At 40.0% G+C, this 19,544-nt stretch overlaps 1 protein-coding gene across 1 annotated transcript in view; it reads right to left on the reverse strand.

Moving 5' to 3' along the window:
• Nucleotides 1-3,268: 3,268 nt before the first annotated feature.
• Nucleotides 3,269-19,544, reverse strand: part of pex5la (peroxisomal biogenesis factor 5-like a) — a gene marked incomplete at both ends in the record, with an annotated part of 111,626 nt that continues 95,350 nt past the window's right edge. Inside the window, 5 exons of the mRNA XM_080032417.1 lie at nucleotides 3,269-3,470; nucleotides 7,793-7,950; nucleotides 12,330-12,495; nucleotides 14,094-14,312; nucleotides 16,237-16,307. Of these exons, the coding sequence (XP_079888543.1) occupies nucleotides 3,269-3,470; nucleotides 7,793-7,950; nucleotides 12,330-12,495; nucleotides 14,094-14,312; nucleotides 16,237-16,307 (816 nt within the window). The remainder of the gene's footprint in view (nucleotides 3,471-7,792; nucleotides 7,951-12,329; nucleotides 12,496-14,093; nucleotides 14,313-16,236; nucleotides 16,308-19,544) is intronic.

Consider the following 19,544-nt stretch of genomic DNA (forward strand, 5'->3'; position numbering starts at 1 on the left):
AAGTCATAATGACAAAATGTCAGAATATTACTATAATAAGCCAGTTGTAGCAATTTTCCAGTATTTCTCTGCTCACTAGCCTATGCAAGAAAAAGCAACTTGAGTAGAATATATACTGACTATTTACATCACTTTTTGTCAAGGTTTTAAAAGTGCATTTTAGTAATATTGCAAGTAAACTTCTTGATATATTTCATTTTTATCCTTCAGTGGGAGAGAAAGAAAGCACTTACATGTGCTTCATGCATACAAAAAAAAGAAACAAACATTCCAAAAAAGTAAAATAAATGCAGAGGATCTCGCATGCGATCAGCCTTGAGGAGCATGCGTTAAGCTAGGTCAGTTCACCTGACAAGGTACAGTAGTAGGTAGGTTCTACAAAAAAAAACTCAGCAGCCATCCCATCTCAATGCAGTGCACCATGAAGTTTTGATTTTAAGCCAACAATTAAAGGACTCTTTAAAACATTTTTTTTTATTTTAATTTTTTTACATTTTAACTACAGTATCCTAAAATACGAGAGAAAAAAGCAAAGGCCAATAACCTCATAAGAAAACTAGAATTGATTTGGAAATCACAATTCCGCAGACATCATGTTTTGAGTTTCTTCAGTGCACTGTTGACAAAAAGGTCAGCTGAGAGGACCAGGAACAGAAATGTGTTCTTATCTAAAAATCCTCCTATTGGATTCAGTTAGAAACCAAAGTACCTGACACATTTAATGATGGCACTAGAATTGACAAAAAAGTCAGCAAAAGTCAGAGAATCACCATCAATGTCAGTGGGGTTCATCTATTTGGGGGGGGGGGTCATGAATTTCCACATTTACCACATTTCAGGCAAATCCATCCAGCAGAGCTATTTCAGCCTCGACTAAAGGGATCATCTATAAAGCAGTGCTGCTACCATGATTTAATAATCTAATGATGATGAAATATTCAACAGGATAGCACATATGGACTACACTATCACCCATAATATTTCAGTGGAGAAAAAAAAGAAGCTACGCCTCAATATTTAAAAATCACAATAAAATCTCCTAGACAGCGGAACAATTTGGGCATTGACGTCCTCTTTGGCCTCTAATTGCTTTTACCATTGTGCAGTCCACTTTCAGCCGCCCTCCGCTGCAAATCATTAGTGGCGTGCACATATGTACTGTTTCTCACTGGGCTCCCCTGCATCCTTGATGTATTAAACATCATGGCTGTCCACAGATAGTCTCTACCAACAATTTATTTTTAAAATATCAAACTGCAGTAGCTACTCATCTGTTTCATCCTGAATTATTATCCTGTCCTGAATTATTATCTTACTTATTATGTTCAAAGTACCAGCGGATCACAAACTAATGTCATTGGTTCGACTTAAAGAAGAGAGTTTTCTTCTCAAAGTGCTTCTAAGGTTTCAAAGAAAACAAATGCAGAGGAGAAACAAAACAAACACCTGATAGCCAAGCTTGATGAATGACAGGGTGTTGGATGGGTGAAGCTGACGTCAAAGACATATTGCTGCACCACAGGGTTATAAAACATGAAGGCTACTCTTGGTGGATGGTGTTTTGCGTGTGTGTGTGTGTGTGTCTGTGTTCTTTTTTTAAAGAATCACCTTACCACATTTCTCTTTTGAACAAGAACAGTTGTTTTTGTTCTCCACCAGTTTCCTCATAAAGCACTTCTTGCCATACAGACCACAACATCAAAGCTGTACAGTTAGGAAGATGAATGGCCCACGTACGGGTCTCTGCTTCGCCTGATAGCGCTCTTTCAAAGCACAGAATCTCCACTTCCTTTTGAATCCACTGAGACCCAAAGGAACGGACTGACAATTCATGGCAACATAAAACATGACCTTTTGCATAGGATATGAGAATAAATGCCTACTTTCTACAGCGCATCCAGACTACGGACACGTCAGTAAAACATCAAGGTGCTGAGCTATACAGTACAGAAGATTATCTATCATTTTCTCTGTTGCATGACAAGTTCACTTCACAGAGTGACTTCAACCTAGCAACAGTAACACAGGAGAAGCTGACTTGACAAAAAGCCTTTTAAGGAAAAGCATGTTTGCTTCTGAGGTGATTTATCTGGAACAACCGGCTCCTTACAATTATGTGTTTTCTTGGATTCTCCGATAACTTAATGTTTTGTATAATCAGCATGTGTATTGAAGTCTGCAGATGGTAAAGGAAATCGATTTTCAAACGTGCGGTATTCTGCCAAAGCCTTCATAATCATTTTAATCATGCATGATGGCTGAGTCAATTAATGTGTGAGTTTCGCTGACTGGAGCAGCCACAGCAAAGATACAAATGGCAAAACAGGAAATACCAAAAATCTTATAAGTCTTGGCTTGCAGCTATATATCTTTTACTTGCAATGTTATCATACAAAATAGATGTTAGCTTCTAAAGCCACCCCAGGAGCTAAAAATGAAAGAGATATTTTCAGACATGTTACAACTTTTTTTCATATGAAAAAAGTTTGACATTTAAGAAGGTTTTACAGATAAATGTTTCTATTTTTTGTGTGTATTTGTTCAACTAGTCAGCATAAAGGGAACAAAGAGAAGCCAAGACCAAAAACAACCAAACAAAAACCTAATGTCTCAGAAAGACGGCAGTTATTTAGGAATCACAGGCTGTCTGAAAATGGCTTAGTGTTATTGTGTTGCTGTATAAATAGTATAAATAAATATAGTTGTCCGCATGCACTTGAGTAAGGCTTTACAACCTGGCTTGCACGTTCCACTTGGAGTAAGGAAGGTTATCTGTTTGTCTGAAGTACAAAGGGAAATCCTTTGAAAAAACAAGTCAGGAATATAATTTGGAGTTCCAGGTCCATCCTTAAGGAGGGAGAAACAGTCCTCATCTTTTCTCTGCAAACAGCGTGAGAGGTTTCCTCTGAAAGATTCTCAAACTGTCTAACTAAGCTCTGTTCCTCTGGATGAGTCAGTTTTTAATTGATGTGTTCTCTAAGGCATTAATCGTACAATCTTTGCTCGTCCGTGTGCTCTTCCGGGGAAATCGCAAATTTCAGTGCAAATCCATCGCAAAGCAGTCACTTCAAGCATTTGGAAGCACCTGTCCTCAGACGTCCTCCAAGGTACTTGGGGCGAAAAACATAACAACTTTGACGTGCATAAAAACCACAAAATTGTCTCACACTATTGTCTCTAACATCAGATCCAAATTCACTCTGATGCGTGCACTTTGGGCTTTTGGCTGTAGGGTAGAAATTGAAGAGATGTTAATGTCACTACCTCCTCAAATGTCTAGGTTGAAGGCCCGCATGAGAAGATCCAGGTCACCAATATTTGCAGCCTGGAAGAGTTCAGGCTGATCCATCATGGATAAAGCTATCCTCAGAGCAGCCCAGATGTTTCCAGACATAACCTCGTGGGACTGCTGGCGACTCCGGCTTTTCCTCTGAATGCTCAAGGCAGTCAGGAAATTACTGGCCGCCTCCCTAGGGAAGCAAACATTATAGACGTAAGTGTAGTTTAGGGCATGCTCTGTGGGTTGAGGACACTTCCAAGAGTCCATTACAAGCCCTGCAACTGCCATGGTTCACACAAACAATTGATTTCACTTTTATGGACTGATAAGAAAATATCTTAAGGCCAAGTCACACAAGCATTTAAAAGAGTTTAAAGTAATTTAAATGAAAGTTCTGAATCATGCTCATGGGGTGAAGTAAGGCTTGGATTGTCTTGATGGAAAGTCATTATTTCCGACTGCACCTTGACTAAGAAGATGATGATGATTACAAAAAATATATAAATAATTGCACCTATGGCCTACATGTTGCACTTACATGTGGCAATTTGTAGTGTGGCTTATTTGAAGCTAATGTAGGCTACTTTCATGATTCTTGCTGTTTTTCTGAGTTTGTACCCTCATGGTTGAACACACTTATTGGAAGTCTCTTTGGATAAATGCATCACCTAAATTAAATGCAATGTAAAAATGAGCTTGAGATCGTATATCTCTTCCTCTCCTGAAATGGGGAACAAAAAAATACAACACAAATTAATTGGCATCTCAATAATAATAATAATAATAATAATAATATTTTCGAATTATACAGCACTTTTCTCGCACTCAAAGCGCTTGTTGAGTGGCTGATATTAGCACTTGCACATTTCCCGCTGGCTAGTAGGCTATATTAAAGTGGATATTATTTTTAGTGCTTGTGCACATACATCCACCAACCCATGCACAGTGCATTTACATGCAGACTCATAATCGGATAACTAAACAAATAAGACCTCAACAGGACTTTTAAACTGCATGTAAACACCTTTATCCGATCTACTTCGGACACAAATCGGCACAATAACGGACAAGAGAAGTCGGATAAGAACACCTAGATAATTCGTTCATTGTCGGCTTTCTCTCTGTATGTATACAGGGATCGGATATCGCATATCGGACTTCTCGTTCTGTGCTTGTGTGCCTGCGCGTGATAGGCTACACCATGGGTTATTGACGGAAGAGAACCGGACGTGGCTCTAAAACCACTTGTTGAAAGCATGGTTGAAAGGGCTACAGCGCCACCTAGCATAGTGGAGACAGCCATGCATCGGACATTTATCCGATTCCTGAAAGGCCATGTATACTCAGACAAGTGACACGGTCCGTTCGAGTGTCTTGTTCGATATATGTGATAATCCAATCTAGTTGTGCCATGTAACCGCACTGAGTGTCTTTAACATAACAGCACCGTTCGGTTTCTAGTAGATATGCAAAATACAGATTTGAAAGTGAGAATTAGCAATATGTCACCTTTAACGGTTAGCTCAGCAGCTACATCAGTTCACTATAGCAAGCAGGCCTACAGATGAATTTCCCTGTGCGACTTCCTGGTGTGCAGTACACTATGTGAGTTCAAACTGTAATTTAATCTTAAAATTTTCTGACTCAGTTGTTAGCTTTTTACATCTGTTAGCATGGGCCAAATTACACCTTTATCTTTCCTATTTGTGCTTGGAGCAGAGGGCTAATCAGCCACAATATTGAAAACACCTGTGAAGCTGTGCAGAAACTTTAAAAATACTCTGATGATCTCTTGCAAGGCAAAGTACTGCATCTGGAAAGGTAGGCCTATGTTGTTGTTAAATGTTGAAAACAAAATGTAATCTCATTTTTCGATGCTATAGCCTAAGCACCACAAACAACATTTTGTTGAGGGAAGACTTCTATGATGGGGAATGATCCGGTGCTAGCCTAACTTCATACAGCCTATAATGGCCTAACTGTCACTGTGAGAACTAGAAGCAAACATGAACAAATTGGCATGGGGAGCTGGAGGAAGGACACACACCACAAAATTCCACCGTTGTTGTTTTTTTTTTTTTTTTTTTTTTAAAGGTTATTATTTGGCTTTTTTTTTGCTTTTTTTTTATTCGGGGCAAATAGGGGATGACATTTAGGCAACCTTCCATGGGTCAGATTCGAACCAGGTTTGCTGCTATGAGGACTGAGCCTCTAGGGGACGCTCAAAGCTTACACCAGCCCCCGATAAGCCCAATCACAACATTCCACTGTTATTGCGTCCGTTGCGTGATTTTGATATAATAAGCCAGCTAGCTCACCTGCCAAGTCTTCCGCCATGTTCCGCCGTTACTTGAAAACTCATGACGGTATTCGGTTGTCGTTGCTGTCTCCAGTCTGGAAGCAACTCGTCCATGAGGATACTTTACCCTAAGAGTCCGAGGGCCATTGCTGCTTCTCTTCACCATAGTAAAAGCTCTTCACCAAAGTAAGTAGGCTACTCGCTGTTTGTTGTGCTAACATGCACGTGCACGTTTGGGCGTTTTGTGTTTTTGGCCCTGCTCTGTAGGCTTATTTAATGTAGGTCTAGTAGGCCTATTTCCATTTGTGCATGTGAATATACAGGTCCTTCTCATATAATTAGCATATTGTGATAAAGTTCAATATGTTCTGTAATGTACTGATAAACATTAGACTTTCATATATTTTAGATTCATTACACACAACTGAAGTAGTTCAAGCCTTTTATTGTTTTAATATTGATGATTTTGGTAAAAAAGTAAAGAAAAACCAAAAATCCCTATCTCAAAAAATTAGCATATTTCATCCGACCAATAAAAGAAAAGTGTTTTTAATACAAAAAAGTCAACCTTCAAATAATTATGTTCAGTTATGCACTCAATACTTGGTCGGGAATCCATTCGCAGAAATGACTGCTTCAATGCGGCGTGGCATGGAGGCAATCAGCCTGTGGCACTGCTGAGGTGTTATGGAGGCCCAGGATGCTTCGATAGCGGCCTTAAGCTCATCCACAGTGTTGGGTCTGGTGTCTCTCAACTTCCTCTTCACAATATCCCACAGATTCTCTATGGGGTTCAGGTCAGGAGAGTTGGCAGGCCAATTGAGCACAGTAATACCATGGTCAGTAAACCATTTACCAGTGGTTTTGGCACTGTGAGCAGGTGCCAGGTCTTGTTGAAAAATTAAATCTTCATCTCCATAAAGCTTTTCAGCAGATGGAAGCATGAAGTGCTCCAAAATCTCCCGATAGCTAGCTGCATTGACCTTGCCTTTGATAAAACACAGTGGACCAACACCAGCAGCTGACATGGCACCCCAGACCATCACTGACTGTGGGTACATGACACTGGACTTCAGGCATTTTGGCATTTCCTTCTCCCCAGTCTTCCTCCAGACTCTGGCACCTTGATTTCCGAATGACATGCAAAATTTGCTTTCATCCGAAAAAAGTACTTTGGACCACTGAGCAACAGTCCAGTGCTGCTTCTCTGTAGCCCAGGTCAGGCGCTTCTGCCGCTGTTTTTGGTTCAAAAGTGGCTTGACCTGGGGAATGTGGCACCTGTAGCCCATTTCCTGCACACGCCTGTGCACGGTGGCTCTGGATGTTTCTACTCCAGACTCAGTCCACTGCTTCTGCAGGTCCCCCAAGGTCTGGAATCGGCCCTTCTCCACAATCCTCCTCAGGGTCCGGTCACCTCTTCTGGTTGTGCAGCGTTTTCTGCCACACTTTTTCCTTCCCACAGACTTCCCACTGAGGTGCCTTGATACAGCACTCTGGGAACAGCCTATTAGCTCAGAAATTTATTTCTGTGTCTTACCCTCTTGCTTGAGGGTGTCAATGATGGCCTTCTGGACAGCAGTCAGGTCGGCAGTCTTACCCATGATTGCGGTTTTGAGTAATGAACCAGGCTGGGAGTTTTTAAAAGCCTCAGGAATCTTTTGCAGGTGTTTAGAGTTAACTAGTTGATTCAGATGATTAGGTTAAGAGCTCCTTTAGAGTACCTTTTCATGATATGCTAATTTTTTGAGATAGGAATTTGGGGTTTTCATGAGCTGTATGCCAAAATCATCAGTATTAAAACTACAAAAGACCTGAAATATTTCAGTTGGTGTGCAATGAATCTAAAATATATGAAAGTTCAATTATTATCATTACATTATGGAAAATAATCAACTTTATCACAATATGCTAATTATATGAGAAGGACCTGTATTTCTTGGGGGCTTAATTTCTTTTGCATGTTGTCTGTCATGTTATTAAGGTTAAGGAATTGTGAAACATGAATTAGCCTACCCATGTTTCCAGAATGAATGGCAAAACCAGAGCACATTAATTCCATTTCCAATTACCAACTCTGTACATAGTCTTTCACTTCATTTGTTCTATACACCTGTTCGACTACTACTACTGCTACACTTACTCATACTGCTCTGCTGCATCAAACAAGTGTAGTACAAAAGTAGTACCACTGTCTACAGCTCCAGGTCACCCACCTGTGTGCCCCCAGGTTAATGCAGCTGATGCCCAGGTTGTAGCGGGACCTGATAAACCCTGGCTGCAGGTCAAGCGCTTTTGTGTAAGCCTCCACCGCCTCCGCGCTCCGGTCCCCATTCGCCAGCGTGGCCCCCAGGCGGTTCCACAACAAGTAGTCCTGGATGGGAGGGCGAGTGGTGGGGTTGGTTTAAGGATAAGAAACGTCAAGAGGGTGAAGATGGAAGATTTTGTATTTAGTAAAGGGACAGTGATGTGTTTTCTCAGATGTTGTCAGCTTTGATAGTGTGACTTGCACATATTAAGGCCTTATGTAATTGTATACGTTGACACACTGGAGAGTTCTGAATTTAAAAGTCGTCAGTCATCTCTCCTCCAGAAACCTGGTATAAAAAACAATCAATAAGCTTTACACTTAAAACACTTAAATTACAATATATTTCATTTGGATTGATACATATGCCAAACTCTTTTCAGATGCTAACTATCATGCAACTAACTCCCCAAATTACATAGTTAGAAGGATTTGGGTTTACAGCGTTGTGAGGGCTTACTTGCTATTTTTTACAGACATGATCAATAGCTGACAGTGTCTTTAACAGCGCATGTGAAATAGGGCTGAATAATGTGGGCTGCTACTCAACACACAGCCTCCTATCTGCAGTGACAGCATAACAAAGCACTTTGAGACCTAGAATTTCCTCAGGTAATGCACAGATAACAAGGTAGTGTTTGGAGCATCACACAGGTCCCTGCTGTGAGGTGAGGTGACCTAACTAGGTTAGCAAAGTGCATCACACAGGGTGTCTTTGACCTTGTTGTTTCCCACCTGCAGGTATACTGGCTCACACAGAGGTCACAATCTGTGACAGTAGAGGGGTCCTTCATCTTTAGCTAGGCCTTGCAGCAGGGTATAATTATCTCCCTTTCTGTCCAGAGCAATTCTTCCAGCAGGGGAGGAGATATTATTACCGAGTCAAATGGGGCTGGTTCAATTTAACAGTGAGTAATATTCTTGCTGGCCTGGGATGGCACTCGAAGAACAGAGTCAGATTGCATGAAGGAGGGTGATGGAGGTTTGTGGTTGGTATTGTGCGTGGTGTACAATTACATACTTTTTTTGGGTAAATGCTTGCATTCCAAAGTAAGAAATATGTGTCAGTCTCTGTTTCAACTTTCTTTGTCAATCTTGCTCTGCTCTGGTCCTGGATCCTTAGTGAGAACGTCTGTGTGCCAGTCAACCATACTCCACGTGGCTCTTTTCTTCACATAATGTGGTGGCAGTTTGCTGTGCTTCATAGAATCTGTTTGCATGAGCTCTCCCTTGGCTCTATCTCTCCAAGGATGTGTACAAGCTTGAGGGTTTTTTGTCTGCTGTTCTTGTTTGGATGGGAACATGTGTGCTTTGTGAAAATTCTTGGTTTTCAAGTGCACACTTGCTGTTTTACTTTGTTGCATATTCATTATACGTTTGGCTGGAAACGATGCATGGGATGGTGTAAGTTAACTGTGTAAGTTAATATATATATTATTTTAAGATATTCTTTTGGCATTTTTATGCTTTATAGATAGTGTAGAGACAGAGTTGAAATGGGGCAGAGAGGGGAGTGACATGCAGAGAACGACCGCGGGCTGGAATCGAACCCGGGTCTGCTGCTGGCCGAGGCCCATGGGGGGGACGCCTTACCAGCTAAAGGCGCCCCCTGTGTAAGTTAATTTAACTACATATCCTTGGATACAAATAATTGTTGCAGTACAACAGTTGTAGCAGTTTGTTTTCATTCCATACCCATTATTGCATTTGAATAAATATCTGTTCTGAGGAGTTCCTATACAGGTGAAACTCGAAAAATTAGAATATCATGCAAAAGTTCATTTATTTCAGTAATTCAACTTTATAGGTGAAAATAATATCTTATACAGACTCATTACATACAAAGTGAGATATGTGAAGCCTTTATTTTTTACAATTGTGATTATTATGGCTTACAGTTTATAAAAACCCCAAATTCAAAATCTCAGAAAATTAGAATATTACATAAAATCAATAAAAAAAGGATTTTAAATACAGAAATGTCGGCCCTCTAGAAAGTATAATCATGCATATGTACTAAGTACTTGGTTTGGGCCCCTTTTGCATGAATTATTGCCTAAATGCGGCGTGGCATGGATGCTATCAGCATGTGGCACTGCTGAGGTGTTATGGAAGCCCAGGTTGCTTTGATGTGGCCTTCAGCTCGTCTGTATTGTTGGGTCTGGTGTGTATCATCTTCCTCTTGACAATAGTCCATAGTTTCTCTATGGAGTTCAGGTCACCAGACCCAACAATACAGACGAGCTGAAGGCCACTATCAAAGCAACATGGGCTTCCATAACACCTCAGCAGTGCCACAGACTGATAGCATCCATGCCACACCGCATTTAGGCAATAATTTGTGCAAAAGGGGCCCAAACCAAGTACTTAGTACATATGCATGATTATGCTTTATAGAGGGCCGACATTTCTGTATTTAAAATCCTTTTTTTATTGATTTTATGTAATATTCTAATTTTCTGAGATTTTGAATTTGGGGTTTTCATAAGCTGTAAGCTATAATAATCACAATTATAACAAATAAAGGCTTGAAATATCTCACTTTGAATGTAATGAGTCTATATAATATATTAGTTTTGCCATTTAGGTTGAATTACTGAAATAAATTAACTTTTGCACGATATTCTAATTTTTCGAGTTTCACCTGTATGGGGCAAAGATGAGCAGAAACAACTAAGTGAAATCATGTGTCAGCTGTGAATATGTTAATGAGCGCCTGATCAGCCATGAATAGTGTTTCATGAAAAGTGTAGAGTTTACATCATTGGCTCAATAGAGTGCCAGCTGGAGTCAACCATCTGCTAGACATGTTGCCTCTGCATCCCATGTGTTTACCCACCGCAGCACACACTCATGGCAGCAGAATTCCAAAGATGTCAAATAATCGCACAAAATAGTTCAAGCAAAGTAAGCAATAGATTTTTGTTAATATATTTGTGTAACATCGCTCTATGTATTCATACAACTACAAACTGTTTTGGTATCCCATAGGGATGGCCATTTAGAATTTTTTCTTTAACCGGTTAACCACCAGAATTAACGGTTATTAACCGGTTAACCGTTAAGATTTAATGTAGCCTATTTATAGTGAAATACATGAAGCATTATAGCCGGGCTCCCGACCTTTTTTTGTTCCAAGGACCGGCATATTAATTTAAAAACAATTCAGGGAACTGTAGCCAATTTAAATGCCTACATTTTGACATTCACACGGCACCTTTGTCTGTTGTGAGAAGAGGTCTAGTATGCGAATGTAGGAGCAGAAAGTGCAATAGGTGACTGAAAAGGGACATTTACACACACACACACACAGGCTTAGGGGATGGGTAGCCTACCGAAACCCGGTGCTAAGTAGTGCTGAGCACGGGGCAACATTTTGACAGACCGTAATATTGATAAGCTCCGATGTTATCAGTACTGCATAACGATACTTAGTTAACGCTTTTGTTTATGACTGATTTTCGCTATTGATCCTGGCACACAATCATGGCAGACCTGTGTCTGTGCAGGGGGCGGGCACTCACTGCCTGTCTGTCACTCCCTCACACACTCACTGAGACGGTGATAGATGCAGGACAGCATCCACCTCAAGAAGGCTAATGCTAGCGCTATGTTAAGCTAGCGGGAGCCCACGCTGTTAATTCAATTATACAAACATATGACACGGGAGTGTTGTGACTGGGATCGTACCATGGACTTATTATAAAAATGAGCGTAGCCTACACTACTCTCATTCTTTACTAACAGTTGGCATTCTTACATCCGGTTTAGCGATATCAAAATAAGAGTCCGGATTTCAGAGAAATTAATATTATTTAATTTTTTTTAACCGTTTAACCTTTAGTATTAACCGGTTAAAGATCTTCTTAACGGTTAACGGTTAACCAGTTAACCATGGACATCCCGACCACAACCCTTTATCCAACCATGAGAGAGAATGCTACAATGAGGCGGGTCTCTGCCTGTGAACCCGAAGAGAGCTGTATGTTTGCCTGTCTACAATGGCGGAGCAGGTAAATATAATTCCCAATGTTTGTTTTTATGTTTTAATGTACTTAGTGATCTGAGGTGACAGTAAATAACTCTTTGCTAGCTGCGCATTAATGTGGTGACATATGGATGAATGAGAGGACTGTTAACTGAAGTCACTGACAGGAAGTTGGGTACATTTTTCAACCGCCTACTTCTGTTTTAAATAAATTAAACACCACTAGATGTATTTCAAAAAGTTCATGTATGTTTTGTGTGTGATCTGGCCCTTTTAAGTATATTGCGATCTCAGCAACAGTTTTTTCTTGCAAGGTTTCCTCCGTTGAGTCTTGAATCAACCAATTCAATTATTTGTGCGCGCCTGCAGAGCATCTCTGTCCCTACAAGCATGTGTGTAACTACAGCTCTGCTCTCTAATCTGCATGTTTTCATATTTGCGTGAGTGTGGTACATACCTCAGGCCGCACTGACAGAGCCATGTTAAAGGCCTCCACAGCTTTGTTGAACTCGCCACTTAGATTGTAAAGCACCCCGAGGCCAGTCTGCAAATCTGGGTCGATGCTGTTAGAGTTGTGCTGAACTGCTTCCAGAAAGAGCTCTCTGACCTCGGGTAGAGGAGCGCTGTGGGCACACACACACACACACACACACACACACACACACACACACACACACACACACACACACACACACACACACACACACACACACACACACACACACACACACACACACACACACACACACACACACACACACACACACACATTGTTCGGCCTCTCAATCTTTATTCATAGTGTACGGAACTTTGGTGCAGCGGTGAATACCATTACTAAACAGCTAAGCGATCTCGGCAGGAAATGAGTGGAGAGCGAGAGAGTTACTGAACCTTGTCAAAGAAAAATAAATAAACAAATGGCAGCTGGACAGCTATATCTGCCTCAGTGGTCATTTGTTCCTTAGCTTTTGGGCAAAGATAAGGACTGCTCTTCAAGTTATATCTTAGTTTGCATAAGGCTGATTGTAATAGAGGGAGGGAGGGTAAATGGAAGTTAGAGCAGAGAGGTATGGAGAAACAGAGGAGAGTAAAGAGAGGGATGGCGTAAGCAGCAGAAATTAAAAGGATGATATTGCATGGACTAGAGGGGGAAACCACAGTAATTGGGATGTACCTGTATCTCTTCACTGACTTGACAATTAATGATTAGATAAAGTGAGGCTTATAAATTGTCTAGCAGTAAGAGCGGTGTGACAAGATTGATGCGTGTATGCGTTTCGCCAGTGAAATAACACTAATAATTGCTGTGGTTGAGACCTTGAAATAGGTTTTTGCTCTCCCTGAGAGGGTATTCACAGTTTCAGTAAAACAAATTAGTGTGTAACATGCAGCACATTATATCATGTGTTTGTCAGTGATATATGTATACAATTTGTGGTGAAAAAGTATCAGTTTAAAACCCTCCTGGATCTCATTTGTATCTCCTACAGTTTTTCTGTTTTCTCTTTGAAACTTTATCTACCAAGTACCAATAGATGGGGGTTGGACATGACACATAATCAGTATATCATGAAATGATACTTTTCTCTTGAAAATCAAAAACTAAAGTCTAGATTTTGGACAACTATATACAAATAAATTGATTCTTATTATTCATATTATTGATATGCCACACGGTCGGCTAGAGTTGAAATAATTATTTGAAAATACTTTTGCAAATGATTAATCACTTCAATCATTTTACGAGCAAAAACTTGAATCATTCTTTGGTTGCCGCCTCTTAAATGTGAGGATTTGAATCTTTTCTCTGTATTTGTAGCATATAACGTATACTCGTCGTCATACTACTTAGAATATTTTGCTTTTGCCCAAACAAGGCATATAAAAATGCCATTTCCAGCTTTAGGAAATTGTGAATAACATTTTTAAACTATTTACAGAATTATAGATCAAACTATGAATCGGGAAAATGATTGGCAGATTAATTGGGGGAAAAAAATTGTTAGCTGGGCACATTCTCCAAATACATGGCTTCCAGGTGTGTCGATCATGCGCCATTTCAAGAAAACCTACAACTTTTTTTTCAAAAAATAAAGATAAATAGAAGTTAAAAATATTATAACAGTCTGAGGAGGACCTAGAATTACAACAAAATTCTCCATTCCTTGATTTCATCAGGTCTGTTGTAGTGATGAACTGTATACCTGTCCAGTCTCAATACCTTTCATGTCTGGTCATGTTGGGAGCATTAGACATCCTGCGCTGTGAGTTTGGGGATCCCATTAGGTGGCTCTTGCCCTTCAGCAGGTGCTTGTACTTTGGATTGTGTCGCAGCCAGCGGAGCAGCGCCTCGCAGGCATCATGGCGCATACCAGTGTTGGTCAGGCTCACTGCCAGAGCCATGAGGGCAGGGAGGTTGTTTGGGTGGAGCTCCAAACACCTGGAATGAGACAGAGAAGAGTTGGTGTGAGGTATGCACTTCAAAGGGAAATCCAGATTTGACAGGCATGAATTGGGACATGCCAAAGCAAGGGAACATTAGGCGGTGGCTAATGATTTCTGGATCAGGATGGATGAGTTACACCTCTCCTGCTAGCCTCTGCTGCAGAGGAACCAGGTGTGTGTGTTGCCCAACAGCATTTGGTTTGCATTTAAGAAAACAAATGCCCAGTGATTGTCCCAGAGCAAGAGATGGAAAGTTTGTTTGTACTTGTGCCAAAAGTTACATCACTGTTTATATCACTGGGACTACTTTCACTTAAATCTTCGTTGGCCTTTGTAATTGAAACGGGCATTAGATCAGCAAAGTGTTGAATAAACAACTTGGATTAGTTCAAATAATGCAGGAGCCGCCAAAACAAGATTAAGCATTCATTAAGATGATTTTCAAGACAGATTTGCTACAGCTGATGCGCCAACTTTCTTAAAAACCTCATAATCTCAGATTTACCAAATTATTTCAATTACCCACTGCAATGTGCTGTAGATTACATAACTTTGCTTTAGGCCATTAAAATCCACAGTACATTTTCAGGGGTGTGTTTGTGAAAAATCCCCATCCATGCATCAAGTTTTTTTAAATAAAAAGGCGAATACATTTTATCTATATTTTCCACAGTGCCCAGACATCCATAATTAGAAGGGGCAATCAAATATGTGGCAGATCTGTTTACATGCAGAATTGGCTGCAACAAAAAAACAATTTGTGCTGTAATGTTGCCAGTGTAGCATAGGACTAATGGCATCAATAAACATCTGATTTCAGTTCATAACCAAACACGTCCCTCACAGATGGAGCAATTACATAATAAACAAACTAAAATGTTAACCTTGCAAAACTATACCTGAGGTCTGAATGGTGTTTCAGAATATGCTTATGTTTATTGGATTAAGTGGGATTCCAACAGCAGATTCAACAAAAAATGTAATTCCATTCACTGGAAACAACAACTAATTCTACGTGAGCGTAGGGTACGATAGTACGCTGCTCTATGATAAAATGTGTTATTTTTAGTTTTTAAAACCCTTTTGAGTTGTGCTATCTGAAAGGGCCAATACATTCTAATCATTCAAATCTCTGCATATGTGTATTTCTTTCATGGGGAAAAAAACCAAGACCGGTGTTAAAGGTTTAATATTTACCATTATTGGACAGTTGGTGCGTCTTTTTCTCCTCTACCACTTCTATATTTTACCCGCACCTCCAGTTGGTGTTGCATTTTAGAGCATTGACACGCTTTTCTCAGTGGTGATTTTTTAGTCAGACCCATTTTTCTTCACCTATGTAAAGAAATTACGACATAAAATTGTACATGCTTTTTTATATCATTTGAGGGATAACACTGTAAACCCTAAAATGTACTATCCTCAGCTGGAGATCGTTTGTCAACACCAACGCTGTTGACCACAGCAGTTATTTTCTTCCTAACTTCTGCCTTCTGACATTCTTTGATGCTTTAATGCTCCAAAAATGAAACTCTTTTATTTTTTCTACTTTCGCTGTTCATTTGTACTTCAGAGAAGTTCCTCTTCTTTGCCGTAATGCACATATCGTAAAACCTATAGACGAGGCCTCTAAACTGAGAAAATATAGGGGCGTGATATTAAAATTACGATTGTTTTCAGCCGCCGCATTAACACTGATCTCTGGTGTACACTGAGATTGGCGAGATACGAACGTTTGATAAATCCTACGTGATACCTAGCATAGGGTGGTATTTGCGCCAGGATCTGCACCAGTTTCCACGCAAGTTTGATAAATGAGGTCATATGGTGTCCTTGGGCAGTAACAGCTGACAACGCTGGCAAAGTGGGAGTTTATTTGAAGATTACTTTTCAGATCTGAGGCAGTTGTGTCTCCTTACCTCTGGAGGGAGACGATCGCTGACTGCTCATTCTCATTTTCAGCCTGGGTTGTCCCCAACACTTGCCAGGCCTGCAGGGAAACAAAATAACAAAATGAGCCAGCTTGTGTAGTCTAGCCTGCGCGGTTCGGTCGGTCAGCATATGTTCCGTCTCAACTCATAGCTTATGTACCTGAAGGCAGCACCATGCGTTTTGTTTGTCTGCTAGAAACGCTCTCCGCCTCCCCCCTATAATTTCACGACAAGTATTGCTGTAAATGTATAGCTATTACACTGTGTGCAAAAATTTTAGGCAAGTTGTATTTTTGAGGATTAATTTTATTATTGAACAACTACAGTGCTCTCAGTCAATCCAAAATGTTAAAGAACCTAAACCTGAATGTTTACGAAAGTAAAAGTGAGGTTTTGTCTTTCTTACGAGAATATTTATATGTTTTGCTATTATTAGGCAACTATTAGTATGCAGAATTATTCTGCAACTAAATAATTTTATTTTTTATTTTTTTAATTAGTTAAAAATAGTTGCCTTTAAAGATGAGCTAGTTGAACCTTTTCGGGTTGAAGATGGCCTCAAAATCAACTCCCAAACCTACTGCCAGTTTCTAGAAGATACTTTCTTCAAGCAGTGGTACAGGAAAAAGTCTGCATCTTTCAAGAAGACCATGATTTTAATGCAGGACAATGCTCCATCACATGCATCGAAGTACTCAATTGCATGGCTAGCCAGTAAATGCCTTAAGGATGAAAAAATAATGACATGACCCCCTTCCTCACCCGACTTAAACCCTATTGAGAACCTGTGGGCCCTGCTTAAACGGGATATTTACAGTGAAGGAAATCGGTACACCTCTCGGAACAGTGTCTGGGAGGCTGTGGTTGCTGCTGCACAAAAAGAGACACTCCATGAATGGAAGGCTTGTGACAGTTATTGAAAAGAAGGGTGGCTATATTGTATTGGTCGCTGATTTTTTTTTTTTGTCGGAAATTTTTATTTGTAAATTGAGTTGTTTTATTATTCTCACTTTAACAGATGAAAATAAACAAGTGAGATGGGAAATTTGTTTTTCTATTTAGTTGCAGAATAATTCTGCATACTAATAGTTGCCTAATAATAGCAAAACATATATATATTCTCGTAAGAAAGACAAAATCTCACTTTTACTTTCGTAAACGTTTAGGTTCTTTAACATTTTGGATTGACCGAGAGCACTGTAGTTGTTCAATAATAAAATTAATCCTCAAAAATACAACTTGCCTAAAATTTTTGCACACAGTGTATATTTGGTCTTTATTGACACTATATCACAACATAACGCCATACATAAAGGGATGCACAAATACCGTTTTTCGCTGGCATGCCACTTATGTAGAATGGTATGCCATTTCATACTGGCATATACTTTTTTTCCGCTGGTATGCCACTTATGTAAAATGGTGCCATTTAGCTCTAAATCTCTATTATCGATTAAGGCTGTTACATACTCCGTGAGAAGAAAGAACAAAGTTCTCGGTGACAGAGCTGCGAGAAGAAAATTACGTCATTTTCTTCTCTCAGCCCTTGTTTAGCTGTTCTCGCAGCTTGTTCTCGACACATCACCCGGGCCGAACTTTCTTCTCGCAGCTTGTCCGAGAACTATTGTGTGATTGGTCAGTCTGAAGTCAATGAGGAAAGCGAAGTGAAATCAGCTGGCGCTACTGAGTCAATTACCATGGTAACAGTGCGCCGCGGTGAGGAGTTCGGCAGTTGAGTTCTCGTGAAGTATGTAATGTCAGACCAGAAAGAACTTCTCGCAGGTCTGTCACCGAGAACTTTGTTCTTTCTTCTTGCGGAGTATGTAACAGCCTTTAGTCTGACCTGGTCAGGTGGCTAGGCTTACTACAGTCACTGGAGCAGGTCAGGCTGTTTTCAAAAGCATCTGTCATTTCAAAAGCAACAACAAACAGATTGCACATATCCTAACAACAGAACTGACCAGAGAAATGTGTACATCCCTTTATTTACGGTGTTATTTTGTGATATAGTGTCAATAAAGACCAAATATATTTAGCCACACATTTACGGCAATACTTGTCGGGAAATTGCGGGGCGTGCTGGTGTAATTTAGGGAGTGGAAAAAGCAGCTATAGAGGCGTAGGATACCATTGTTGGGACCGGCATTTACCGTTACTGAGCTGCACATGCCATGGTATGTCAGTGGTCGCTGTGGCACATGCCACAGGCCGATAAACGATCTCAGCATCTCTCCATCCAGGGCATTTAAAGGGGACATATTATGCAAAAACTCGGGTTTAAATGTGTATTTCCGAGGTCTACTAGAAAAGGTTTTAATGGTCTATTGTACAAAAAGCCCATTAGTTTTCTACCAATGCCCATTTCTTCATTGCCTTTTCAGGCCTTTTTTGGCCTCTCCCTAAACAATTTGGTTTTGACATCTACCCCCCTCCTATCTACATGGGCGTGCATGCACCGCCCTGCTCATTTACTCTATACCTACCTATATGGGCATGGCACACGCCCAGCTGTCAGTTTTGTTTACTTTTGGCCAATGCAGCATGGAGATCGATGTTACCATGTTTACCTTCGTTTCTACAGCAAATATCAGCACACTTATCACTTCTAAACCAAAAGCTTTACAACTGAACCTGGTCAGGCAGGAGTCTGAGCTGAAAACTGTGAAAATTGCATCAAGATTTCTGGTTTCCCTGACATTATCCTCAGGTAAATACAGTTTAAATATGTCACAGTCAGTAACAGAATATGAGCTAAGTATTTATGAATAAACTCTCTAAACTTGTAACATACAAAGTTTTATGTATGTCTCTACAGGTTAAACTGGGGAATGATCTACAACCCAGTGGAGTGAAAAAGCTTTGGTTGTGAAGCCATGCTGTAAATGTGCAGTAACGTGGCAGAAAAGGAATGTATCATGTCAAGATCCACTGGAAAGACATTATATTTTGTAAAAAAAAAATATATAGAAACAATTACAGTCAGAGCTGCAAATTATCTGACACCCTTTCAATATCTAGTAGGTAATGTATCATTTGTATTGTGATCACTCATTTATAATAAAGTTTTACTGTTAAAACATGTATTGTGTTGCTTACTGTCACTGTTTGCTTCGTGTAGTAAAGGATTACTTGAAACTCACATTTTCATAGTCAGGATGTTGGACTAGTTTTCAGACCGATCTACATGCATTGATTTATACGTTTTTTAATTCAACCCTTTATCTCTCTGAAGATTTTTTCTTTGAAACAGTATCATTACATTTTAAAATGACCAAAACCATACTTAAAAATAAAGC

The sequence above is a fragment of the Ammodytes marinus genome (genome assembly GCF_949987685.1).
Source record: "Ammodytes marinus genome assembly, chromosome: 8".
Lineage (NCBI taxonomy): Eukaryota > Metazoa > Chordata > Actinopteri > Uranoscopiformes > Ammodytidae > Ammodytes > Ammodytes marinus.